Source organism: Thalassophryne amazonica, chromosome 1, assembly GCF_902500255.1.
Source record: "Thalassophryne amazonica chromosome 1, fThaAma1.1, whole genome shotgun sequence".
NCBI lineage: Eukaryota > Metazoa > Chordata > Actinopteri > Batrachoidiformes > Batrachoididae > Thalassophryne > Thalassophryne amazonica.
Window position 1 is genome coordinate 167,786,547 of NC_047103.1, and position 27,848 is coordinate 167,814,394.

A 27,848-nucleotide genomic window follows, 5' to 3' on the forward strand; every position below is an offset into this window, starting at 1 on the left:
GAAAAAAAACAACGTTACAATGGGCTAAGGAAAAGCAATCGTGGACTGTGGATGACTGGATGAAAGTCATATTCAGTGATGAATCTCGAATCTGCATTGGGCAAGGTGATGATGCTGGAACTTTGGTTTGGTGCCGTTCCAATGAGATTTATAAAGATGACTGCCTGAAGAGAACATGTAAATTTCCACAGTCATTGACGATATGGGGCTGCATGTCAGGTAAAGGCACTGGGGAGATGGCTGTCATTACATCATCAATAAATGCACAAGTTTACGTTATTTTGGACACTTTTCTTATCCCATCAATTGGAAGGATGTTTGGGGATGATGAATTAATTTCTCAAGATGATAATGCATCTTGCCATAGAGCAAAAACTGTGAAAACATTCCTTGCAAAAAGACACATAGGGTCAATGTCATGGCCTGCAAATAGTCCGGATCTTAATCCAACTGAAAATCTTTGGTGGAAGTTGAAGAAAATGGTCCATGACAAGGCTCCAACCTGCAAAGCTGATCTGGCAACAGCAATCGGAGAAAGTTGGAGCCAGATTGATGAAGAGTACTGTTTGTCACTCATTAAGTCCATGCCTCAGAGACTGCAAGCTGTTATAAAAGCCAGAGGTAGTGCAACAAAATACTAGTGATGTGTTGGAGCGTTCTTTTGTTTTTCATGATTCCGTAATTTTTTCCTCAGAATTGAGTGATTCCATATTTTTTTCCCTCTGCTTGGTCTAAAAAAGTAACCGTTACTGACTGCCATAATATTTTTTTCTTGATTTCTTATAGTGTTTCTTAAAGCCAGAAAGTTCCCATTTGAAATGACTTTAGTTTTGTGTCATGTCTGTGATCTGCTTTTTTTCTACAAAATTAAACAACTGAATGAACATCCTCCGAGGCCGGTGATTCCATCCTTTTTGCCAGGGGTTGTAGTAATATTCCTTATATTTTGTACATCTTTCACATCAATTTTGATATTCGTAATATTATTTCTCTTTTGATTTCTTTTTTCAAAAGCAAAAAAAATAGCTTGTATTTCTTTCTCCCTGTTCTAGCCACTTGCATCTAGATCTTATGAAATCTTTGGCCAAATCAACATACAAATTATCAATCTCTTCTTTCAATAATTTCATTTGTATTACTTCGTTCTCATCCAGAGTGGCTTTCTGCAATAATACATTCAGGGTTTCCAGTATCTCCTTTTCTTTAAACATCTTATTCTTTTTTATTTCTTTACCACATTTCATGGCCAATTCTCTTGTTTTGAATTTGAAAAATTCCCATTTTTGTATACAGTTAAGATCTTTATTAAAAATCTGCTTAGCTAATTGCCTAACCTTATCGCAAAAGATATCATCCTCAAGAAGGTTACTGTTCATTTTCCAATATCCTCTTGTAGAACGATTATTTTGCCTTGCTCCCAAGTGTAGACTAATTGCTTTATGATCAGACAAAGGGGCATACTCATGGGATACCTCTTTAACATGTTGTAAGCAATTGGGAGTTATTAGCCATAGATCAATTCTAGAGCATAATGTGCTGTTAGCATTACTCCAGGTATAATCTTTAACATAAGGGTTTAGAAAACGCCATATGTCTATCACATTAAGTTTTTTTATTATATATGCGGTACATTTGAATTTTGAGGATATAGTCATTCTAGCTGGAAACTTATCAGCATGTTCATCTGGAACGTCATTGTAATCCCCTCCTACGATAACATACGCATTTGAATATTTTGTATGGACTTGTTCTAGTGTAAAGCATAAATTTGCTGTCATTGTTCTTACTAAAGGTCCACTATTGTGGTTATACAAATTACAAATTATAAATACTGAATTATCCAATTCTATTACAATCACAATCCATCTCCCTTCTTTGGACATAGAATGTTCTAGTACTTTTCCTGTAAACTTATTAAATAATATTGCAACCCCTGCAGATTGATTAGTACCATGATTAAAAAAAACACATATCCCCCCACTGTGATTTCCAAAGCTTTGTGTTGTCTTCAATTGAATGTGTCTCTTGTAAGAAAATAATGTCAGCATGTTTCCTTCTACTAAATAAAAATATAGCCTCTCTTTGTATGATCTCTAAAGCCTCTAACATTTAGAGAAATTATCTTCAGAGAATTAAATTGTAAATCCATAACTACACTTTTATTAATTGAATAAACAAAGACACAAAAAACAAAACAACAAAAAAAGCAAACAAAAAGCAAAAAGAAGAAAAAAGAGAAAGCAAAAAATAATAATAATAAATATTAAGTTGAAAAAAGTAACGACTAGAATAGGGTGCCAGGGTCAAAGCACCTATAAGCCTTTCACCTTTAAATTACCATTTTAAATCCAAGGCGATTGAGGTGAATTACATATCCCACTCAGGGTTGTAGCAATACCGCTTTGGCTGAATCTTTAATAATTACCGTTTTAACTTGATTTCTTTACCGTCAATATAAGCTTTGGCACCAATATAATAGGCCCACTGCTCTGCCTTCCTTGCAGCCTCCACCTGAGGCCACAGCAAGTTATGAGTCTCAATGTCTTTGGGAGTCAAATCAAGTTTAAACCACAGTTTCCTGCTCTTCAGAAAGGCAGATTTCTTTGCCTCCTTCCATATCTTCTCCGCCGTGTCCAGAGAGATGAAGCGGATAAGTATGGGCCGTGTTTTCCCTTCTTCTCGTAGTCCCAGTCTAACATTTGTCCAAAAAAATCTGTAGTGTATTAGTCATCTCCGGAGCCACCTGGCGACAAATGTCAGCAACTTTCTTCTTCAGTTTCTCCTCCCTTTCCTCTGAGACACCGTACAAGCGTAAATTCCACCTCCAATACTCTCTTTCAACTTTGTTTAGCCTCTCAAGTATTTTAAATGCGAGCTTCATGGGCAGCAGTAACATTCGAAATAGTTTGTACATTTTCTTTCATGTCGTTCATTTCAGTTAACATATTTTGTAACTTTTCGTGCACGTCTCTAATCAATTTGTCATTCTTATCAATTCTTGAAAGTAAACTGTCAGTGTTTTCATTTAACTTGTTAATAATACTAGTATGCACATCTTCAAGAGTAAGCTCGGACTTGCCTTTCTTTGCCTTGGGTGTAGAGGTGTCCGATGCTGGTGATGATAGGGCTTCCTCTGGACTCGCTGCCGGGGCAGCGTAGGTGTGGAAGGCCTGACTGCTTGTCTGCTCTTTCCCCTCACCTGGACTTGGAACCAAGTTCTTGTCCTTCATCTTCTCCCGTGAACGTTTGTGGTTCATCCTCCTGTAGCCATCGATTGCAGCCCGGATATCACGAGAGGTGTAATTAGGCTTGCCGTTCAAAAGCAGGAGTTTAAGGAAAAACGCCTCCTCCACCTGAAGTTCTTTAGTGGTAAATCTTTGTAGTATTCGCCAGGATAAAAATTTAGAAACAGGCTTTAGGACTTAAACCCCGAGCGCACACATAATTTAGCAGCACGCACACCAAACATTCGTTGGCCGCCATCTTGGCTCCCCCCCCAAAAAAAACCTCACTACTGTCGGTGTTGGTCGCACCGAGATGACGTCAACTCAGTTTTCTTTCACTTTTCCTTCTTTTTGTGTGTGTGTGTGTGTGTGTGTGTGTGTGTGTGTGTGTGTGTGTGTGTGTGTGTGTGTGTGTGTGTGTGTGTGTGTGTGTGTGTGTGTGTGTGTGTGTGTGTGTGTGTGTGTGACGCAGTTACACATGTCGTCCTAAAGGTACTGTTTTTCACAGGTTCTTAATGTGTTACACTGAATGTAAAATTATCCTTTTGATTTTCTTGAATTTGCTGATGTGAAGCAGAAAATTTTGTGCTTTTAAAAATTGCTGTTTGGATTTTATGTTCGGGTTTTTGTTCTGTTAATTCTGTTTGAAATGTCACCGTTAATATTTAAAGACGCGAGACGCTGAAAACTCAATTTAAATGACAGTGTTTTACAGCCCGGTTTGAATCCACCAGGCTGCTGCTTTAAGAACAGGCCCAAAAGTGTCGAAACATTTATGCAAAAGCTGATCCAAGCTGCCAAGTTTATTGTCTATTTTTTCGCTTGTTAATGCAGTTTTAAGACTAAAACCCAGTGTGGAATTTGTGCGAAAGATTTGATTGGGGGGGGGGGGGCAAAAAGAGTCAAGTCCTCTGGACAAAGAAAGAGGACGGGAAAGTTTGATTTTTATTTATTTATTTTTTTTTAAGTGAGGGGGAGTCAAAAAGAGAGTCTTGAATCCTTTGGACAAAGAAAGAGGAATTATACATACACACACACATATATATATATATATATATATATATATATATATACACACGAGGTCTGTTAGAAAAGTATCCGACCTTTTTATTTTTTCCAAAAACCATATGGATTTGAATCACGTGTGATTGCATCAGCCAAGCTTGAACCTTCGTGCACATGCATGAGTTTTTTCACGCCTGTCGGTTGCGTCATTCGCCTGTGAGCAGGCTTTGTGTGAGCAGTGGTCCACCCCTCTCGTCAGATTTTTATTGCGAATAAATGTCTGAATGATTTGGAGCTTTGCTGCATCAATTTTTTCCTGAAACTGTGAGAGACCTCCAGCTGGACACCATTCGGAAAAGTCATATGGCTTTCAACGATGATTTTATGGGGATTACACAGATTAAGGAGTGCTCCAGCCGGTTTAAAGACTGCCCACAGCGTCTGAGAGCGCGGCGCACTCCGACCGCCGATCGACAGGCTCAAACCCCGCTGAAACAACCAGATAATTTCCAACGTGAAGGCTTTGTTGATCCGGGACGTCGTCTGACTTCCACAAAAATGGCAGAAGACGTGGACATCAAGACTTTTTCGGCACATTCCACTGTTACAAGAGTTTTTTTCATAGAAAGAGAAGCGGAGGGATGCGCCACGGAGCCGCTCATGGTGCGGGAAAAAGCACCTCCGTGTTGGTCTCACAGGACGGCTTTCAGGTGGCTTTCAGACGGCTTTCGGTGGCTTTTCAGTCGTATGATTATCCGAGAAATTGAGCATGAGCTGGACGTGCCCCAACCTGTCCTGTGAGGCTTCATCACAGCGTTGCTTTACGCCATGTGGCTCCGCCGCAACGCGCGGAATTCCTCTGCACGTCTGTCTCAATGTGCCGAAAAAGTGCAGATGTCCACGTCTTCCGCAATTCCTGTGGAAGTCAGATGACGTTCCGGATCAACACAGCGTCCAGTGTGGAAATGAACGGCACATTTCACTGTTACAGGAGTTTTTGTCATGGAAAGAGGAGCGGAGGAATTCCGCGCGTCACGGTGGAGCCGCATGACGCAAAGCAACGCAGTGATGAAGCCTCACAGGACATGTTCTGGCATGTCCAGCTCATGCACAATTTCTCAGATAGTCACACGACTGAAAAGCAACTGGAAGCCGTCTGAAAGCCGTCCTGTGAGACAAACATGGAAGTGGTTTTGTCCCGCACCATGAGCGGCTCCGTGGCGCATCCCTCCGCTTCTCTTTCCATGAAAAAAACTCCTGTAACAGTGGAATGTGCCAAAAAAGTGCTGATGTCCACATCTTCTGCCATTTTTGTAGAAGTCAGACGACGTCCCAGATCAACAAAGCCTTCACGTTGGAAATGATCTGGTTGTTTCAGCGGGGTGTCAGCCTGTCGATCGGCACTCAGAGTGCGCCACACTCTCAGACGCTGTGGGCGGTCTTTAAACCGGCTGGAGCACTCCTTAATCTGTGTAATCCCCATAAAATCGTCCCTGAAAGCCATATTAATTTTCCAAATGGTGTCCACCTGGAGGTCTCTCACAGTTTCAGGAAAAAATTGATGCAGCAAAGCTCCAAATCGTTGAGACATTTCCTTAACGACGAGAGGGGTGGACCAGTGCTCACACAAAGCCTGCTCACAGGCGAATGACGCAACCGACAGGCGTGAAAAAACTCACGCATGAGCACGAAGGTTCAAGCTTGGCTGATGCAATCACACGTGATTCAAATCCATATGGTTTTTGGAAAAAATAAAAATGTCGGATACTTTTCTAACAGATCTCGTGTGTGTGTATGTGTGTATATATATATATATATATATGTATGTATGTATGTATGTATGTATATATGTATGTGTATGTATGTATATGTATGTATGTATGTATGTATGTATATATGTATGTGTATGTATGTATATATATATATATATATGTGTGTATATATATGTGTATGTGTGTATATATATATATATATATATATATATATATATATATATATGAGTCTTCAGCATCTCTAGGATAATCTGATCCAGATTTGAGAAGCAGGTAGGGTGTTTTAGATCTGGTTCACTCTGTTCTTCAAAATCGATTAATCAATCACTTAATCAGGAAGTGGCTTGGTACATAAAATGTCTGAAAATGGTGAAACATATCTATCAATGTTTTTCAGAGCCTGAGATGATGCCTTTTAAAAAAAATAAATCTTTGTTTTGCTCACAGTATAAAAATATTCAGTTTAATGCCAGAAAGGAGTAAAGAAAGTAGTCAAATAAACCAGAAAATTCACATTTAAGAAGCTGAAATGAGTGAAGTTGGATTTAAAAACAAAGAAAAACCAGACCGGAGGAATGTGTTCCAGTTACTGAGGAATCAAACTTCTCAACCTCGTGTCAGGCTGCTGGAGAGGAGACTTGGACTGGTTCTTGAACCTTGGATTCAGGAGGAGCAGTGCAGGTTCTGTTCCGGTCATGGATCAGTATGGGGGGGCAGGGACCGGAGGAGTTTGGTGGTCTCAGAGTTACATCTCTGCTTTTTGCAGAAGATGTGGATCTATTGGCTTCGTCAGGCATGATGACGTCCCACGTGCACTGAGCCGAGTGTGACGTGACCTGGGTGAGATCTCAGTCCATTGTCTTCTGTCAGAGGAGGTTACTGCAGGTGGAGGAGCTGATGAGGAATGAACTGTCCATAACTGGCACCATCTCTTGTTGTGTAAAATGTTCTGAAAGTGGTGTAAAATATTGCCGGTTATTCAAATTAATCCAAAAATCTTGACTGTTGCTCAGCATTCAATATGACGTGATTATACAGGCTAGACTTTGTCTCTGCTCCTTCAACTCAGATTAATGTCCGGTGAGTTTCTCATCTCACTGAAACCTGTCTGGACTTTTTTAAATTCCACTTTATTCAGCATCCAGTGACTTTAATGCAGACTTTGAAATGATCTTTGTATTTGTCAGAAAGGGTGACATGTAGTGATGTTAAATGTGAACAAAATCTAATCCAGTAAAATACTAATAATGATACAATCTATTTCCAATTCTTTCAGTGCAAATGTTCTCTTTTTGTTGTCTGACTCTCACTCTTCCTTTTTTCATCTTCAGTGTGCTGAACGGTTACATCAGATGTACAAAGGTAAGTATTAAAACATCATAAACTCCATAATGTGTCATTTAAATAGACCATAGAATAGATGCTTCTGGTCTGAAGTGAAACTGAAGTTTTAAGCAGTATTTTCTTTATGACAATTCAATTTATTTCATTTATATAGAGCCAAATCACAACAAAGTTGCCTCTAAGCACTTCACACAAGTAAGGTCGAACCTTACTAACCCTCAGAGCAAACACAGGTGACAGTGGTAAGGAAAACTCCCTCTGATGATTTGAGGAAGAAACCTCAAGCAGACCAGACTCAAAGGGGTGACCCTCTGCTTGGGCCATGCTACAGACACAATTTACCATATGAATATACAGGAAATTATGGAAGTCCATGCCGGTGCACAGGACAGGAAGCCTGCAGAAGAAGACATCCACACCCATCTCTGGATGGAGCCTCACCTCAAACACAGAAAAAAAACACCAGGATGTGTAACCACATCGTGCAGCTGCTCTCACTGTGTTCCCGCATGCAGCAGCATCGTGCATGATGAAGATCCAAGCTTTCAGTGGCTTCCCTCAGAAATGTATGTGTGTACCATGAGACTGCTGAACTTGGAGAAACATTTACTTATCTCAGCAGTGACATTCATGACTCTTGGCATGTGGTCTCTGAGATTGAAAGATGCCTGGGAAGATCTTATGGAATGATGAGGTCGTTGTTTACTGATGCTGATATCTTTGCAGATGAACAAAGGTCTAAGTCTTACTGTAGGGTTGTGAGACTTGAACTATAACCATTGACCAAAGGCGACGGATCTTTGGTACTGTGTCTCTTTACGAGATCCTACATTGGAACGATTTTGTATCAACAGAACGGTTATTTAGGGAGAGTCAGATGATGTACTTACATTGTGGTCTGCTATCACATTTTGGACATGGTCTTGCAAGCAAGTGCACTCTAAGAAATAAAACATTGACTTTAATAGATAAAGTTAGGGTAACTTTTTCCACATAACATTGTCAAGTAAGAGCTAAACAATTGTAGCTGAAATTAATTAAATCAAATGAAACATTATTACTTAAAACCCTAAAATTAATAATTGAAAGTATATTGAAAATAATCAGTGTTGTATAGTAACAAAGTAAAAATACTTCCGACCTGTTATGGTCTTCTGAAACAGTTGATAGATGTATTTTAGAACTTAAAAACGGGACCGATGCTAATGCGTTGGCATGGCTATTGCGTTTTCAATGTTAAAGTTAGCATTAAGCTGTTCGCATCAGCATGTTTGTGATGATTTGTTTTCTGTCTAATTAATGGCTCAGCGTTCGTTGTCGTAAGAGTAAAATTGTAATTTTTTAAATTTATTTTTATTCATATATTATAGCAACAACAATAATAGTCTACATAATAGACAATAATAGTCAGTAATAATAGACTAATAATGTTACAATACAATTTTAGAGAAAGAGACAAAAAGAACCTAATGAAACAAAACAAAAGATAAAACCATGTAACAATGAAAATAAATTAAATACATATTGAAATAAATGTTTCCTGTGAACACCTAGTGAGTAGCCTACTCTCGTTTAGGTTTTGAAACCTTGTTTCTGAAGTGTTTTTGTGTGATGTGCACAATTTTCAGTATTTTGACTAATACTACCAGTCATTTACAAGCCTAGATAAACTTTTATAAAAATATATATATATATATCAGTCCGTTTTTGATTATTAACATTTACTTGTACTTTTACTTTCAGTACTTGAGTACATTTAGTTGTACATTACTTGTCATACTTAAGTACAATAAATACTAGATACTTTAAGACTTTTAGTTGAGCAGCATTTCAATCAGTGACTTGAACTTCTACCAAAGTCATTTTTTAATGGGTATCTGTACTTTTATTTGTGTGATTTTCCGGTACTTTATACAACACTGAAAATAATAGTATTAATTACATTTGAAACCCCTGTGTTTCATTTCTTTGAGTGTACCTCCATATTGAGGACCCCAGCACCTGGAAAAGTCCTAGGATACGCCCACATTTCTCCTGGCCGTGACAGAAGGCTGCTTTTGATAGATGGAGCTGGACTGGTTGTCGACCTTGATGGTTTCCCCCCAGGACAGAGTGATGTCACCGTAGTGGCCAGGATGCAATGCCATGTGGCACCAGTGCATGTTCCCTAACCTGACCTCCTTAAATATTTATCACTTTGTTTACATTTGTCAGAGGAGGTGTTTCATCCCTCGCTGGATTAATGGTCCTTGTTGGTGCTGCTGGTGTCATTAAATTTGGTTTATTATCATTTCTATTTTATTTCAGGTAACTAATAATTTCTTCTTGTTGTTTTTTCCTGTCAGATTGTGGAGCACTGTGTCTTACACGGCCCATTACATGAGCACAAACTCCCACCGACAGGACGCCAGCGCCTCCAACAATTACTTCACGATGGCACATCCTGTCAATAGATATTTAAATTTCCTAAATTATTAAGGGTAAGTGTTTCATCAATAGTGCTGAAAACTGTTTTGTTGTTATCAGATTCTCCGTCGTAAGATAGAGTTGAGGCGTGTTTCGGTTATGATTCATCCTGTCTGTGTTTGTTCAAAAGACTTGAGGTGGTGGACGGATTTTCAGTTCAGATTATACAGCGCCAAATTAAAACGTACATCGCCACAAGCCGCTTCACAAACGTCAAGTCCAATCTTATCCAAGCCCAGAACATGCACATTTAGACTTTTGTAGAACTGGTCCTCAAGTTGCATCAGGAAAAAGTTCATTAAGATCTGCTCCAAATGTGAGGATGGGGACCGTTCGGGTTTTAACATGACGAGGATCCGTATCGATACTGAAGCTATTCTCTGTTCTTTCATTACGTTTCACTAAGAGTAGACAGAGGGATGTGGTTCGGGCACGTGGTGAGGATGCCCCCAGGTCGCCTCCATGGGGAGATCCGAATGGATTTGTACCATGTATTTTAGAACATGCATGCACTATATAACCTCTAGATGGCACCCATGTGTACAGCATCATAAATTAGCAAAATTAAAATTTATTGGAAGGTTTGAGACGTTGTTGCGAGGCCGCTTCTCGTTCTTTCTGAGACCATGTATATACAGTAAGGTTATACACTTCCTGTGTCATACATTGATCATTCTGTTGCTGCCTGATATTTGCAGTTAAACTTGTTACCTTGTGCGTCCATCAGAACCCAGCTGGACAGACCAGGTTCTCCTGAACCCAGCTGTGTGTCCATGAGGAGTGATCAGTCCAGAAATCATCCTCTGTTCTTCAAAGAGGGACACCACTCGACCAAACTGGGGTGAGGTGGTTTTGATGTCTTTGGAGGTGTTATAATTTGTGTTAATTGCCTCTATGGTGCCGTTCTGTAAAAAAATGAGTAGTTCATGAAAATTCAGTAAGGTACATCTTATATATTATATTCCAGTTCTACGGTGGAACTATGCCAGTATACAAAGGTATATCTAAATATCTAAAAAGGAAGAGTAAAATAGGAGAGTAGAAAAGAGTAGAGTAGAGCCACTTAGGTGCCTGGTCTTGAGAATGAATAAAGAAAGTGAAATTTGTTTATTTGAATACAAGAAGGCCCTTTTGCTGAGTTCTACTAAAGTTGATGTTGGTAAATGAAAGTTGACCCTGAAATTTGCCAACAAGAATTCATTTTGGCAGAAGTCAAGCAACTTGTTAATCAACCTAATTTGCCTGGTGCACACTTAAGTGGAGTCCAGAATTGACCCTGCAAGTTCAGAAAGAGGTGAATCATCTGTATGAAGGTCAAGCACGCTGAGGTCCAGTGTCAGATTTCTGTAGTCGTTAATGTCTTCATGCTCATCTATATATTAATAACCAAGTGGCCTCTGTGTGCGCGTGTATGGCTTCAGTCATGGAGAAACTGGGGAGAGCTGAGATTTGCCATTTGGTATGTTTATGAATTTTGGGTCAAGGATGAATGCTGCCCAAACGGATTATTGATAGGACGAATATTTTTGGAGAAATTGGGGAAATTGGCTACAGTCAACAATGGACATTGACATTTAAATAAATGCTGGACTCACATGCCATTCCAGCAGGGGGCGATAAATCATATATATTAAAAGTCAAGTGTCATCTGTGTACATGTATACGTACATACTTTTATTTAGTAAGGTCAATGTAAATACATAATTGTAAATACATTAAAAATACATAAATGACACAAAGTGAAAATACTTATTTCTAATGTGGTCCATTTAAAAATCAAATGACAAAATGAAACTAATAATCAAACTTCAATTCAGTTCAATTTATTTTCATTTATATAGCGCCAAATAACAACAGAGTTGCCTCAAAGCGCTTCACACAGGTAAGGTCTAACCTTACCAACCCCCAGAGCAACAGTGGTAAGGAAAAACTCCCTCTAAGGAAGAAACCTCAAGCAGACCAGACTCAAAGGGGTGACCCTCTGCTTGGGCCATGATACAAACATAAATTACAGATCAATTCACAGAACAATTCACGGACAAATATACAAGAAATGCTTTTGGAGCACAGGACAGGAGGATCGCCAACACGAATACAACTCCCATCTCTGGATGGAGCTGCACCTTAAACAGAGAAAAAACAGAATCAGGCATCAGAAAGACAAAAAAAATACTGTATAATTTGCCAGCATTAAACAACAAGAAAAATAGAATAAATACTAAGGTGATCGCCGGCTGCTAGCCCTAAACTTCACTAAAAGACCCAGGATTTTGGTAAATTTAAGTTGAGGCCGCAGCCCGCTCCAATTACTAATAAATGAATTAAAAGGGTAAAAAGCGTAAAACAAAACTGTACCAGTATGCTAGCCATATGAAAGGGAAAATAAGTGCGTCTTAAGTCTGGGCTTGAAAATCTCCACAGAATCTGACGCAGGGAGATCATTTCACAGAACAGGGGCACGATAAGAGAAAGCTCTGTGACCTGCAGACTTCTTATTCACCTTAGGGACACAAAGTAATCCTGCACCCTGAGAACGTAAAGCCCGGGCCGGCACGTAAGGTTTAATTAGGTCAGCTAGGTAGGGAGGTGCCAGTCCATGAATAATTTTATAGGTTAGTAGCAGAACCTGTTAGCAGAACCAAATAAAATAATATTCATAATGATGATGATAATAATAGTGTGTATATGATAACAACAACCTAAACAATTTATAAATACATTAAGACAGAACATTAACGTTAAAAAATTACATAATTAACAGGCAGTGTTGCCACAGGTACTTTGAAAAAGTAATACAATTACTGATGACTGATTACTCATCAGTGTAATCAGTGAATTGCTGGCTGTCTGAGTGGTGTCCAAAAAATGAGGTGGGCTTCATTGATAATTGGCAAAGCTTCTGGGGAAAACCTGGTCTTGTTAGGAGAGACGGCATCCATCCCACTTTAGAGGGAGCAGCTCTCATTTCTAGAAATCTGGCCAATTTTTTGGGATCCTCCAAACTGTGACTGTCTAGCGTTGGGACCAGGAGGCAGAGCTGTGGTCTTATACACCTCTCTGCAGCTTCTCTCCCCCTGCCATCCCCCTATTACCCCATCCCCGTAGAGACGGTGCCTGCTCCCAGACCACCAATAACTAGCAAAAATCTATTTAAGCATAAAAATTCAAAAAGAAAAAATAATATAGCACCTTCAATTGCACCACAGACTAAAACAGTTAAATGTGGTCTATTAAACATTAGGTCTCTTTCTTCTAAGTCCCTGTTGGTAAATGATATAATAATTGATCAACGTATTGATTTATTCTGCCTAACAGAAACTTGGTTACAGCAGGATGAATATGTTAGTTTAAATGAGTCAACACCCCCGAGTCACACTAACTGTCAGAATGCTCGTAGCACGGGCCGGGGCGGAGGATTAGCAGCAATCTTCCATTCCAGCTTATTAATTAATCAAAAACCTAGACAGAGCTTTAATTCATTTGAAAGCTTGTCTCTTAGTCTTGTCCATCCAAATTGGAAGTCCCAAAAACCAGTTTTATTTGTTATTATCTATCGTCCACCTGGTCGTTACTGTGAGTTTCTCTGTGAATTTTCAGACCTTTTGTCTGACTTAGTGCTTAGCTCAGATAAGATAATTATAGTGGGCGATTTTAACATCCACACAGATGCTGAGAATGACAGCCTCAACACTGCATTTAATCTATTATTAGACTCTATCGGCTTTGCTCAAAAAGTAAATGAGTCCACCCACCACTTTAATCATATTTAGATCTTGTTCTGACTTATGGTATGGAAATAGAAAACTCCCTGAAAACTCCCTTTTGTCTGATCATTTTTTAATAACATTTACATTTACCCTGATGGACTACCCTGCAGTGGGAATAAGTTTCATTACACTAGAAGTCTTTCAGAAAGCGCTGTAACTAGGTTTAAGGATATGATTCCTTCTTTATGTTCTCTAATGTCATATACCAACACAGAGCAGAGTAGCTACCTAAACTCTGTAAGGGAGTTAGAGTATCTTGTCAATAGTTTTACATCCTCATTGAAGACAACTTTGGATGCTGTAGCTCCTCTGAAAAAGAGAGCTTTAAATCAGAAGTGTCTGACTCCGTGGTATAACTCACAAACTCGTAGCTTAAAGCTGATAACCCGTAAGTTGGAGAGGAAATGGCGTCTCACTAATTTAGAAGATCTTCACTTAGCCTGGAAAAAGAGTTTGTTGCTCTATAAGAAAGCCCTTCGTGAAGCTAGGACATCTTTCTACTCATCACTAATTGAAGAAAATAAGAACAACCCCAGGTTTCTTTTCAGCACTGTAGCCAGGCTGACAAAGAGTCAGAGCTCTATTGAGCTGAGTATTCCATTAACTTTAACTAGTAATGACTTCATGACTTTCTTTGCTAACAAAATTTTGACTATTAGAGAAAAAATTACTCATAACCATCCCAAAGATGTATCGTTATCTTTGGCTGCTTTCAGTGATGCCGGTATTTGGTTAGACTCTTTCTCTCCGATTGTTCTGTCTGAGTTATTTTCATTAGTTACTTCATCCAAACCATCAACATGCTTATTAGACCCCATTCCTGCCAGGCTGCTCAAGGAAGTCCTACCATTATTTAATGCTTCAATCTTAAATATGATCAATCTATCTTTGTTAGTTGGTTATGTACCACAGGCCTTTAAGGTGGCAGTAATTAAACCATTACTTAAAAAGCCATCACTTGACCCAGCTATCTTAGCTAATTATAGGCCAATCTCCAACCTTCCTTTTCTCTCAAAGATTCTTGAGAGGGTAGTTGTAAAACAGCTAACTGATCACCTGCAGAGGAATGGTCTATTTGAAGAGTTTCAGTCAGGTTTTAGAATTCATCATAGTACAGAAACAGCATTAGTGAAGGTTACAAATGATCTTCTTATGGCTTCGGACAGTGGACTTATCTCTGTGCTTGTTCTGTTGGACCTCAGTGCTGCTTTTGATACTGTTGACCATAAAATTTTATTACAGAGATTAGAGCATGTCATAGGTATTAAAGGCATTGCGCTGCGGTGGTTTGAATCATATTTGTCTAATAGATTACAGTTTGTTCATGTAAATGGGGAATCTTCTTCACAGACTAAAGTTAATTATGGAGTTCCACAAGGTTCTGTGCTAGGACCAATTTTATTCACTTATACATGCTTCCCTTGGGCAGTATTATTAGACGGTATTGCTTAAATTTTCATTGTTACGCAGATGATACCCAGCTTTATCTATCCATGAAGCCAGAGGATACGCACCAATTAGCTAAACTGCAGGATTGTCTTACAGACATAAAGACATGGATGACCTCTAATTTCCTGCTTTTAAACTCAGATAAAACTGAAGTTATTGTACTTGGCCCCACAAATCTTAGAAGCATGGTGTCTAACCAGATCGTTACTCTGGATGGCATTTCCCTGATCTCTAGTAATACTGTGAGAAATCTTGGAGTTATTTTTGATCAGGATATGTCATTCAAAGCGCATATTAAACAAATATGTAGGACTGCCTTTTTGCATTTACGCAATATCTCTAAAATCAGAAAGGTCTTGTCTCAGAGTGATGCTGAAAAACTAATTCATGCATTTATTTCCTCTAGGCTGGACTATTGTAATTCATTATTATCAGGTTGTCCTAAAAGTTCCCTAAAAAGCCTTCAGTTAATTCAAAATGCTGCAGCTAGAGTACTGACGGGGACTAGAAGGAGAGAGCATATCTCACCCGTGTTGGCCTCCCTTCATTGGCTTCCTGTTAATGCTAGAATAGAATTTAAAATTCTTCTTCTTACTTATAAGGTTTTGAATAATCAGGTCCCATCTTATCTTAGGGACCTCGTAGTACCATATTACCCCATTAGAGCGCTTCGCTCTCAGACTGCGGGCTTACTTGTAGTTCCTAGGGTTTGTAAGAGTAGAATGGGAGGCAGAGCCTTCAGCTTTCAGGCTCCTCTCCTGTGGAACCAGCTCCCAATTCAGATCAGGGAGACAGATACCCTCTCTACTTTTAAGATTAGGCTTAAAACTTTCCTTTTCGCTAAGGCTTATAGTTAGGGCTGGATCGGGTGACCCTGGACCATCCCTTGGTTATGTTGCTTTAGACGTAGACTGTGTTTCATAATTATTGTATGGCCTTGCCTTGCAATGTGGAGCGCCTTGGGGCAACTGTTTGTTGTGATTTGGCGCTATACAAGAAAAAAGTTGATTGATTGATTGATTGATTACTCCTTGAAAAAGTAACTTAGTTACTTTACTGATTACTCAGTTGTAAAAGTAACTAAGTTAGATTACTAGTTACTTTTTTAGTTACTTTCCCCAGCTGCCGACAACAACCCTCTGCCACCTCAACATGACAGTGATACCTGTTTTGCCAAAACTCACTTTGTAGTCACCCTTTCTTTACTTCAGTGAAAATAAATACTTGTTTTATAAAAAGTAATATAAAGACAGTAAAACTTGCAATTTCTAACCTACATTGTTCATAAATGTAACTATTAAATTCTAACATTTTTCTAACATTTAAATTCTCTCTAAACATTTTACTTGTCGAAATTATTATTATTATAAGTAGTATTAGTAGTTATAATAATAATTATTTTTTTATAAATTTTTTTTTACTACAAGTAGTATTAGTAGTTGTAGTAAAAAAAAAAAAAAGGCTTCAAAACTGGACCTTTAATCTAGGGGTGTTGTGGGGGGGGCACATCCCTGCCCCACGCCCCCATTCCATCTGGATTCTCCCCTGCTTTGGCGTTTGAGCAAAGAATGGATAACATTTATTTATGCAGAAAACATGACCAGATTTACAGATAAAGTTTTTTTGCCTTTTCACATCATGTGGTCCTCAGAAAGAGAGTTTAGGTGCATTTGAGTGGAAAATAGTGTTAGTTGTTGATGCTTCGCGGAGGATCAGCTGTTTTTAACGAGCAGATACGGAGCAGCTCATCTCAGAATTCTAAATAAAGGAGAAAAAAGCATAAAAATGTCTTTTGTAAAGCTCAGTGCAGGTGTGCTGTTGTCACCGTGCTTTAAGAGGTGAGGACGAGTCGTAGCTTCTGCAGAAAACCACGGATGAAAAGCTCACAGCTCGCTTAAAGTGGGCAGTTCAGTCGAACCCCGACCCCCTGCCCACAGACCAAGTTTAATGCTGCTATCGACCCACAATGCAAAAATAATAGTAACACACAGTGACTTGGAGAAGTAACTTTAATCAGATTACTGATTTGAAAAGATTAACGCGTTAGATTACTCATTACTAAAAAAGTGGTCAGATTAGAGTACCAGCATCACTGTTAACAGGAAATAAAAAGGTTGAGTTCTTTTAATAATTGTTGAGGGCTAAGGTTCTAAAAACATTCTGGACTCGCACGTCATTCCAACTCATTCAATTCAAGGATTCAAAAGAATTTTATTATCATATGCACAGAAGAACATGTTCCCTGCACAATGAAATGTGTCTACTGCATTTAACCCATCCTAATTGCCAGTAGGAGCAGAAGTCGCCATTAGGCGCCCGGGGACCAGCTCCAGATGTACATCCCTGCCTTGGTCAACAGCAGGGCTGAGCAAACCAAGACCGACCCATAACAAACGACACACACAACACACATAGGCCGGCCTGGCACATAAACATATAAAAAAGCACACACAACATAAGGAAGAGAAAAAAAACCTCAAGGTTGCTGCCTTCTAGAAGCCACAACAATGAGGAAAAAACTCTTATCAGCACAGAGAACAGTAAACACACAAACAAGAACACAGGACGACAGCCAAGATTTGAAAGTCCAGTTTATCAGAACACTCCGGTAGCAGCCCTTTTTGGCGCTAAACAACGGCCATGACTGAATCCTGGAAGGGAGGGGGGTTCAGCTCTGAGCAGTCACTGTTCACAGTCAACGTCAGAACTGGAGAAGCTGAGGGAGGGGGAGACCGGGGAAGCGAGGCTTGAGTGTTTAATCTTCTTGGAGGTTTTTTATCGCAGCGGCCTTGAAGTGCAGCTGTCTTGGGGAAGCCAAATGAATGTCTGATTAGCAGACGCCTGAAAGATTCCACGGTTCTGAGAACAAAGTGGCTCTCAATGCATCTGAATGTAGAAAGGATGTGATCATTACTGACGGTCAAGGCGGTTTTCCAGCGCTGCAATCCCAGAGATGGTTTCCAATGTGCGGTTAACACCCGCCGACTGAGCAGTCACTGTCCTTCCAATCGAATCAATCAAGTGGGGCAATCTGGACGGCCCAATCAAAACAGCCTCCACTTTTTTAATTTTCCAGTAAACCAGCGCTATGCCCGCGCCACACAGCAGAAAGCCGGTCACTCCCAAGCCAAATAGATACACATCTTCGATGTCCTCCACAGACAGCATGTAAAGGCACATGACCTGCCATCTCCTCCACGAGTCCATCACGTAGCCCATCACATGCGTCCCGGCAGGACAGGTCGGGTCCTCCGCCCCCGAATGTCTTGTAGAAAAAATAGTGTTAATTGCGTCAGAGACCACTTTAACAGATCCATTTTTGTCGCCTTTCAGAAGAGCAAAAACTGGAGCCTCACAGACAACACGCCACAGAAGCAGGAAAGATAAGGAGGGAGGGAGAGAAGAGAAAATGCGTCCGTCTCGGCTGAGTGCAAGCTGGCAAAAAAATGATAGAAACTTTGCATAATTTATTACCACCCATGAAAAATGTCAGCAACCTATTTTATAAACACTACCGTGGATCCCCACAGGCAACATGCAAGTAGATACTTTTGCCAGTTTTTGGGAAAAAAAAAAAAAAAACTCTGTAACAATATTAAGTTTATCAAACTCTAGATTTGACAGTTCAATTAATATTTTGATTTTGGTCAGTGGCTTTTTTAATCTACTGTTTTTTTCATACCGCTGCTTAACAAAGCATTATTTTTTTGGGGGGGGCGGTATGCCAGGCTTTGTGTTTTTGTTGTTAACGCTGCGCTGATGTGTTGCTTTTACAGTGTGTCTATATTCATGTTGCTTATATTAACAGTGTTTTTGGATTGTTTGCACTTAAAATTATATCACCATGTCTGTCCATCAGAATCCAGACAGACAGACCGGATTCTCCTGAAGCCAGTGATCGTTCCAGAGATCGTCCTCCGGACTTCAGAGATGGACACGACTCTGACAACGCCAAGTGAGAATTCTGTGCTGACAGAGACTTGTTTGTTTTGTTTTGTTTTTGTTTGGGGTTTTTTTTTTTTGGGGGGGGGGGGGGGGGGGGGGGGTTCACAAATGCAAGTTCTGTTTGTCAGGAGAAATTCCATCATTCCGTACATCCTTTCAGCAAAATTTTGTATCTTAAATCTCAAGAACCATAAAACTCTGTAAATCAAAACATTTTTTACATTAAAACTGGGAGGTCAAAGCTCTGCCTGCCAAAAAAAAAAAAAAAAAAAAAAATCAGGCATTTCTGACATTTTTAATGCCTGTTATACTGAATTTTGGGATTCAAGCTGGACATGTACCAGAAGCCCTGAAAGGCTCACATCACCCACTAGATGGTGACAAAAGCTGCTCAAATGTGCGGCAAAGTCTCGACTGTTTGTTCATTAGTGAAGCTAACATTTACATGTTTGGCAAAAATAAGATCAAAAATCAACTTGCAGTTGTGTACAATTTACTTGTACATTTGGCTAGTATAAAAGCAGTACTGATGAGATTAAGGCCGGGAGGGAACAGCTATTGGGTGATGTATGGCAGTGGGAGGAGTCATAATGTCTAATGATAAAAAGAAGAAGAGAAGCTAGTGCTGTTACAGTGCCAAAGGTGGGAAGAGGTTGTTTGTTATCCCGAGGGGTGGGGGAGGGGGGTGTTTATGGGAGTAGGTGTGTGTGTGTGTGTGTCTGTCTGTCTGTCTGTCTGTCTCCATGGGCATTTGCAGTACGTATGGCCCAGGGGAAGAAGCTGTTTGTCAGCCTGCTGGTGTGGGACTTTGTTGACCTGTTCCATCTCCCGGAAGGCAACAGGTCACACAGGGTAGACAGGTTGTGAGGGGTCTCCTGTGATGGTCTTGGTTCTCCCAAGGCAGCACGATGTGGCGATGGTCCCAGATGGGCCGGGGGCAGCTGATGATCTTTAGGGCAGTGTTAATGACCCTCTGCACCGCCTTTCTGTCCTTGGCTGTGGAGTCCACGTACCACACACCTAAACAGCACGTCAGTAGGCTGTCCACCGAGGAGTGATAAAAGGCAAGCAGCAGCTTCGTGTCCACGTTGTTTTTCCTGAGGACACACAGGAAGTATAGTCCTTCTCAAACAGAGCCCTGATTTTGGAGGTCCAAGAGTGGTCTGTGGAGATGTGGGTGCCTAGAAACCTGAAGGTGGTGAGGGGGGGGGGGGGGGGGGGGGGGTCCTTTCTGTTCTTCCTGAAGCCCGTGTTGTGCACCAGAGCGACAGTTCCTCCTCCTTGGCCCTGTATGCTGTCTAGTCCCCGTCATAGATGACTCCAACCACTGTGGTATCATCCACTTATTTTATAATGCGGTTGGTTTGTTGGGTTGGAGAGCAGTTGTAGGTGTACAGGACAGAGAGGGAAGGGCTGTAGTTCCTCCTGTAAAGTTGAACATTTTACCATGGGCTTCTATGGGGCATGACGCTCTATTTCAGCGAGCCTCAAGAGGCCATTCAAAGAATTGCAAGATTTGGCATTTCCACATTGGCAGCACACGAGGATGGGGCTCGTGCAAAATTCTTTCTAAAATGTCTCAACTAAAACACCAGTGTAATCAATGCCTTAAATGTAAAAAATAATCATTGTATGTCTGTTTATTGGGATTAGGTCCTTCCATGAAAGCCCAGAGAATTTGAGCGACCAGTCTGCCAAAGAGAATCATCTGAATCTGGACTCAGCATTTATGGTCTGTAAAGTTCTTCTTTTTCTTTTTTCCTTTTTTTTCCTTAAAAGTATTAAAATACAACAATTTGTTCATTATCAGCACATGAACTGTAGAAACATCTTGGGTTTCCCACAAATTGCCCTAACTGTTGAACATTTCAGTCTGGATGAGATTTAATCCAATATTCTGTTTCAGCTGCTTGAAGAGAACATCGTCAGTTTTGTGAAGGGCGAACTGAAGACCTTCCAGAGGCTTTTGACCCCAAACTCCAGCGAGTACATTTCGATGGCAAGTGAGGAGCAGAGCAGTAGCTGCACAGACGTGCTGCTGCAGATCATGCTGCACTTCCTGAGGAGCATGAAACTGGAGGAGCTGGCTGACCTCCTGCTGAGCAGTAAGATGATATGAATAATATTCATAATAACTCCACCACCAGTCCACGAACAGGACATGTTTCATTTTAACAGTGGCGAGGTAAAGGGCCAACAGCTCCCGGTCAAACTTACTGTATTTGCGCTTGCTGGGGTGTAACATCCGAGTAAAGAAAGTGAGCGGCTGCCAGGCCCCGTTTACCCACTCTTCGTGCACTGCGGTCTTCCCATAATCCTATGCGTCCGTGCTGATGGCTATGGGGTGTTCTGCGATGGATGAGCCAGCATCGTTGCGGAAGCCAAGGCGGCCTTGGTGTCCTAGAATGCTGGGTCCCTCTCCGCTGACCAGTCCACCATATACTTGGGCGCTTTCGCCTTTTGAGTCTCGTATAGGGGGAGCATCACCCCGGCAGCTTTGGGAATGAAGCGGTGATAAAAGTTTATTATTCCCAAGAACTCCTGCAGGATGGTATTGTAGTCAGTCGTGAGAGGGTCAGAACTGTCTCCACCTTAGATGGGAGTGGCACAGCCCCATCCTTGGCCACTCTGTGTCCCAGAATGTTGATGGTGGTCAATCCAAATTGGCACTTAGCGGGGTTGACGATCAGTCCATGCAGGTTGAGGCATTCAAAAAGTATCCGCAGGTGGGACAAGTGTTCTGTTTGGGAGAAGCTGGCCACGAGGATGTCATCCAGGTAGAAGAACAGGAGCGGTAGGTCCTGCAGCACAGAGTCCATTAGGTGCTTGAAGGACTGGGCAGCAATTTTGAGGTCGAACGGCATTCTCAGGAACTCGAACAGTCCAAAAGAGGTGATCGCTGCAGTTTCGGGGACGTCCCGCGAGTGGACTGTCACTTGGTGTTATCTGCTGACAAGGTCCCCCTTTTGAGAAGATGACCGTGCCCACTAGGTGCATTGAAACGTCCTGGAGGTGGGGCACCGGTAAGCGGTCAGGTTTCAAAGCATCATTAAGTCGGCGGTAACTCAGCCACATGGGGTGTGCAGCCAGTACATTCTGAGTGCCGGTCCCAAGCCTGGATAAATGAGGGTTGCGTCAGGAAGGGCATCCGGCGTAAAACAAGCCAACCCAACTATGCATATTCAGAATCCGATTCCCATACCGGATCGGTCGCGGCCCGGGTTAACAACGTCCGCCACCAGTGCTATTGCCCAACATGGTGCCGGTGGAAATTGGGCTACTTCTGGGCGAAGACGACGGAGAAGAGGAGGAAAACGTTGCCACGAACAGCGGGAGAAGAAGAAAACTAGAAGGGTGGAAATGAGAGTGGGGACTTTGAATGTTGGTAGTATGACTGGTAAAGGGAGAGAGCTGGCTGATATGATGGAGAGGAGAAAGGTAGACATATTGTGTGTGCAAGAGACCAAGTGGAAGGGAAGTAAGCGCAGGAGCATCGGCGGTGGGTACAAGTTGTTGTACAATGGTGAGGACAGGAAGAGAAATGGTGTTGGGGTCATTTTAAAGGAAGAGTATGTTAAAAGTGTGTTGGAGGTTAAGCGAGTGTCTGACAGGGTGATGAGTGTGAAGTTGGAAATTGAAGGGGTGATGATGAATATCATCAGTGCATATGCCCCACAGGTAGGTTGTGAGATGGAGAAAGAAGATTTCTGGAGTGTGTTAGATGAGGTGGAGGAGACTGTGCCCAAGCATTAAAGAGTGGTGATAGGAGCAGACTTCAATGGGCATGTTGGTGAAGGGAACAGAAGTGATGAGGAAGTAATGGGTAGATATGGTATCAAGGATAGGAATGGGGAAGGACAGATGGTAGTTGATTTTGCAAAAAGGATGGAAATGGCTGTGGTGAATACCTACTTTAAGAAAAGGGAGGAGCACAGGGTAACATATAAGAGTGGAGGAAGGTGCACACAGCTGGACTACATTCTTTATAGGAGATGCAAGCTAAAAGAAATCACAGACTGTAAGGTGGTAGCAGGAGAGAGTGTCACTAGACAGCATAGGATGGTTGTTTGTAGGATGACTTTAGAGGTAAAGAAGAAGAAGAGAATGAGAGCTCAACAAAGGATCAGATGGTGGAAGCTGAAGGAGGAAGACTGTTGTGTGAAATTTAGCGAGCAGGTGAGAGAAGCACTAGTTGGAGGGGAAGCAGTTTTGGACAACTGGAAAAGTACTGCAGATGTGGTGAGGGAGACAGCTAGGGCAGTACTGGGTATGACATCTGGACAGTGGAAGGAAGACAAGGAGACTTGGTGGTGGAATGAAGAATGAAGAGGTCCAGGAAAGCATAAGGAGAAAGAGGTTGGCGAAAACGTTTTGGGATAGTCGGAGAGATGAAGAAAGTAGACAGGAGTACAAGGAGATGCGGCGTAAGGCGAGAAGAGAAGTGGCAAAAGCAAAGGAAAAGGCATATTGCGAGCTGTACAAGAAGTTGAATAGTAAGGAAGGAGAAAAGGACTTGTACCGATTGGCCAGACAAAGGGACAGAGCTGGAAAGGATGTGCAGCAGGTTAGGGTGGTAAAAGATGCACATGGTAATGTGCTGACAAGTGAGGAGTGTGTGCTGAGAAAGTGGAGGGAATATTTTGAAGAGTTGATGAATAAAGAAAATGAGTGAGAGAAAAGGCTGGATGATGTGGTGAGAGTAAATCAGGAAGTAAAAGAGATTAGCAAGGAAGAAGTGAGGGCTGCTATGAAGAGGATGAAGACAGGAAGGCAGTTGGTCCAGATGACATTCCAATGGAGGCATGGAAATGTCTAGGAGAGATGGCAGTAGAGTTTCTAACCAGATTGTTTAATAAAACCTTGGAAAGTGAGAGGATGCCTGGGGAGTGGAGACGAAGTGTGCTGGTTCCTACTTTCAAGAACAAGGGTGATGTGCAGAGCTGCAGTAACTACAGAGGCATAAAGCTGATCAGCCACAGCATGAAGGTATGGGAAAGAGTAGTAGAAGCTAGGCTTAGAAAACAGGTGAAGATCTGTGAGCAGCAATATGGTTTCATGCCGAGAAAGAGCACTACAGATGCAATGTTTGCTCTGAGAATACTGTTGGAAAAGTACAGAGAAGGACAGAAAGAGTTACATTGTGTGTTTGTGGACTTAGAAAAAGCTTATGATAGGGTGCCAAGAGAAGAGTTGTGGCATTGTATGAGGAAGTCTGGAGTGGCAGAGAAGTATGTTAGGGTAGTGCAGGACATGTACAAGAATAGTGTGACAGCGGTGAGATGCGCAATCGGAATGACAGACTCATTCAAGGTGGAGGTGGGATTACACCAAGGATCAGCTCTGAGTCCTTTCTTGTTTGCAGTGGTGATGGACAGGTTGACAGATGAGATCAGACAGGAGTCCCCATGGACTATGATGTTTGCAGATGACATTGTGATCTGTAGTGAGAGTAGAGAGCAAGTTGAGTCTAGTCTGGAGAAGTGGAGATATGCTTTGGAGAGAAGGGGAATGAAAGTCAGTAGAAGCAAGACTGAGTACATGTGTGTGAATGAGAGGGAGCCCAGTGGAATAGTGCAGTTACAAGGAGTAGAAGTGGTGAAAGTAGATGAGCTTAAATATTTGGGGTCAACTGTTCAAAGTAATGGAGAGTGTGGTAGAGAGGTGAAGAAGAGAGTGCAGGCAGGGTGGAGTGGGTGGAGAAAGGTGGCAGGAGTGATTTGTGACCGAAGAATATCAGCAAGAGTGAAGGGGAAAGTTTACAAAACAGTAGTGAGACCAGCTATGTTGTATGGTTTAGAGACAGTGGCACTAACAAAAAGACAGGAGGCAGAGCTGGAGGTGGCAGAGCTGAAGATGTTGAGATTCTCTTTGGGAGTGACAAGAATGGACAAGATTAGGAATGAACATATCAGAGGGACAGCTCAGGTGGGACGGTTTGGAGACAAAGTCAGAGAGGCGAGATTGAGATGGTTTGGACATGTGCAGAGGAGGGACCCAGGGTATATAGGGAGAAGGATGCTGAGGATGGAGCCACCAGGCAGGAGGAGAAGAGGGAGACCAAAGAGGAGGTTCATGGATGTGCTGAGAGAGGACATGCAGGTGGTTGGTGTGACAGAGGAAGATACAGAGGACAGGGTGAGATGGAAACGATTAATCTGCTGTGGCGACCCCTAACGGGAACAGCAGAAAAACGAAGAAGAAGAATTAAGTTGGCGGTAATTGCCGCAAGGGTATTATCCACCACCGGGCTTGGACACCATGTAAAGGAGTAACACCCACGGGCTGTCAGAGTGGGGGATGATGCTGAGGCATTCCATGCTGTGAAACCCCACTTTGGCAATGCTGAGCTTGGCTGGGTCGAGATGCCTTGTACACCGGTGGGCGCGTGGTGGCGATGTGGTGGAGGCTGATAAGGTCGGTTGCATGAGTGCAGGGAATTCCCTGACCAGGCAGTGAAACACGTCAGCCTGCGACAGCACACTAGACAGCTTGATGGAGTCCATTCCGCTGAAGATGCAGCTGTATGAGCAAAAGGCAGTGGCATCGATCAAACGCCTGTTCTTGACATCCACAAGCAGTCTGTATGGACACAGAAAGTCCGCGCGTAGGAGGGGGACGACGACCTTAGCCGTGATGAAGTCCCAGCTAAAGCTCTGTATCCAAAAACACAGGTCGACATGTCGAATGCCGTACAAACGTATGGGACTGCCGTTGGCGACTGTGGCAGTGTCTGTCTTTGGCCCCAAATGTAGCGTGGTAGAAGCAGAGGCCAGGTTGAGAGTGCTGCTGGGGTGAGATAGGTGCCGTTGCCATGAGTGCTGCTTCCACTGGCCATGTGCGATGTGGGCAGGGTCAAGTGCTGCAGCACCCATGGTGTGGTGTTGGCTGGCCAGGAAAAATTTGTATGCCTCCTTCGTCAGTGCGCAGCAGTCAGTAATGGTGGTGTTGGCCAGAGCTGCTCGCACCTGGGGAGGGAGTTGCTGGAGAAAGAGGTGGGTGAAGAGGCTCGGAGGGTTTGCTGTCTCAGGTTATCACAAGAGCTGGACATCAGCCATTTTCCGGCAGATTTCACTTTTAACAAGAGATAAAAAGAGAGAGAAAATGGCTGATGTCCAGCTCTTGTGATAACCAGAGAAATTGAACATGACGGTCCCGGCTCCACACAGCCATCCGTTTAGAAACGATGTGGTGGTTTCTGCCTCTCGATGGCGGCTCGGAGCGCAGCGCGCTGTGCGCCATTATGGGCCATCGTTAAAGCTGTAGTAACACTCCTTATTCTCTGTGAAGCCCGTAAAATTTTCACTGAAAGCCAGATAAATTTTTCGAATGGATTCCAGCTGCCTGTCTCTAACAGTTTCTGAAAAAATTCTGATGGAACAAAGCCCAAATCATTCCGCCATTTCCGACCAATGAAAAAACGACGAGAGGGGTGGACCAGTGCTCACTCAAAGCCTGCCCACAGGCGAATGACGCAACCGACAGGCGTGAAAAAACTCACGCATGCGCTCGAAGGTTCAAGCTTGGCTGACGTAAAAACATATGAATCAAATCCATATATTTTTTGCATATAATAAAAAGATCGGATACTTTTCTCACAGACCTCGTAGAAGAGAAGTTAGAATGCACAGTCTGTCTGCAGCCAAACTGTGCATTCTGACTTCTCTGTGCAGAGAACCTGCAGGCTGCGTTCTCACCTCCTCTCTGCACCCTGCTGCGCGCACCTGACGCAGAAATTCCTGCGTCGTCATGACGCCACAGGGAGCAACTGGGAGCAGCCCCGGTGTGAAAGGGGCTTCAGGCTTGGCCCGGATCCTCACACCACAAGGGCCCTGACAGCAAAAGATCAAAGGACCGGGCCAGCTGGTTACAAACACATCAGGGGCAGACTGTCGCCTGTTCCTGCCACCATGCGCTGAGTGGTCAGCATTTGAATATGCGTCAACAGACAGCTTTGAGAACAATCAGTCGTACATCGCCCGGCAGGGGTCCTGCTGAGGAAGCGGTGTGTGTGCGTCTTTAAGCCCCTTTCACACCGGGGGTGCTCAAGGTTGCTCCCAGATGCGCCATTCATCATTATGACGACGACGCGTGGAAGCAACTCAGTGCCGAGACGATGCAGCTCGGTGCCACAACAGCGCGAGGGGCGCAAAGGAGGAAGCAAGTCAGGTGCCAAAAAATTAAACCTGTTTAAAATTAAAAATTAAACCAGCTCTGCACAAGAACAAATATAAAGTAGAAGAGAAGTCAGAGTGCACAGTCTGGCTGCAGCCTAACTGTGTACCTGTCGCGTGTACCTTACCACTATTTAAACCCAGTTCACTCCTGCTGGCTGTGCAGAACACATCACTGCACTTGGAAAAAAGTGGACTGTATCATGAGGTTTTTTACAGTTGCATTACTGCCACGATCAGGGCATTTGATGAGCGCACCGACATGCAGCAAGTGCGCTTTTATTTTAAAGTCACAGATTTGATCAGACCTGATCGATCAGGGCGTTTGATGAGTGCACCGACATGCAGCGAGTGCGCTTTTATTTTAAAGTCACAGGTTTGATCAGACCTGATCGATCGGGGCGTTTGAGTGCACCGACATGCAGCAAGTGCGCTTTTATTTTAAAGTCACAGATTTGATCAGACCTGATCGATCAGGGCGTTTGATGAGTGCACCGACATGCAGCGAGTGCGCTTTTATTTTAAAGTCACAGGTTTGATCAGACCTGATCGATTGGGGCGTTTGATGAGCGCACCGACATGCAGCGAGTGCGCTTTTATTTTGAAGTCACAGGTTTGATCAGACCTGATCGGTTCGATTCGCAGTTCTGAACACACAAGTGGTGTGGGCTGTGTGATCATGTTCTCCAGCTGACACACTGTTTT

The 27,848-nt window shown here is 42.4% G+C and overlaps 1 protein-coding gene across 1 annotated transcript in view; it reads left to right on the top strand.

Annotated features, from left to right (window-relative positions):
• The first annotated feature begins 3,636 nt into the window (after positions 1-3,636).
• The window catches only part of LOC117519270, a 91,042-nt gene continuing 66,830 nt past the window's right edge, over positions 3,637-27,848 (top strand). The window contains 7 exon segments of the mRNA XM_034180632.1: positions 3,637-3,716; positions 7,333-7,363; positions 9,691-9,825; positions 10,539-10,652; positions 18,887-18,982; positions 20,626-20,704; positions 20,879-21,077. Coding sequence (XP_034036523.1) covers positions 10,585-10,652; positions 18,887-18,982; positions 20,626-20,704; positions 20,879-21,077 — 442 coding nt within the window. The 5' untranslated portion in view covers positions 3,637-3,716; positions 7,333-7,363; positions 9,691-9,825; positions 10,539-10,584.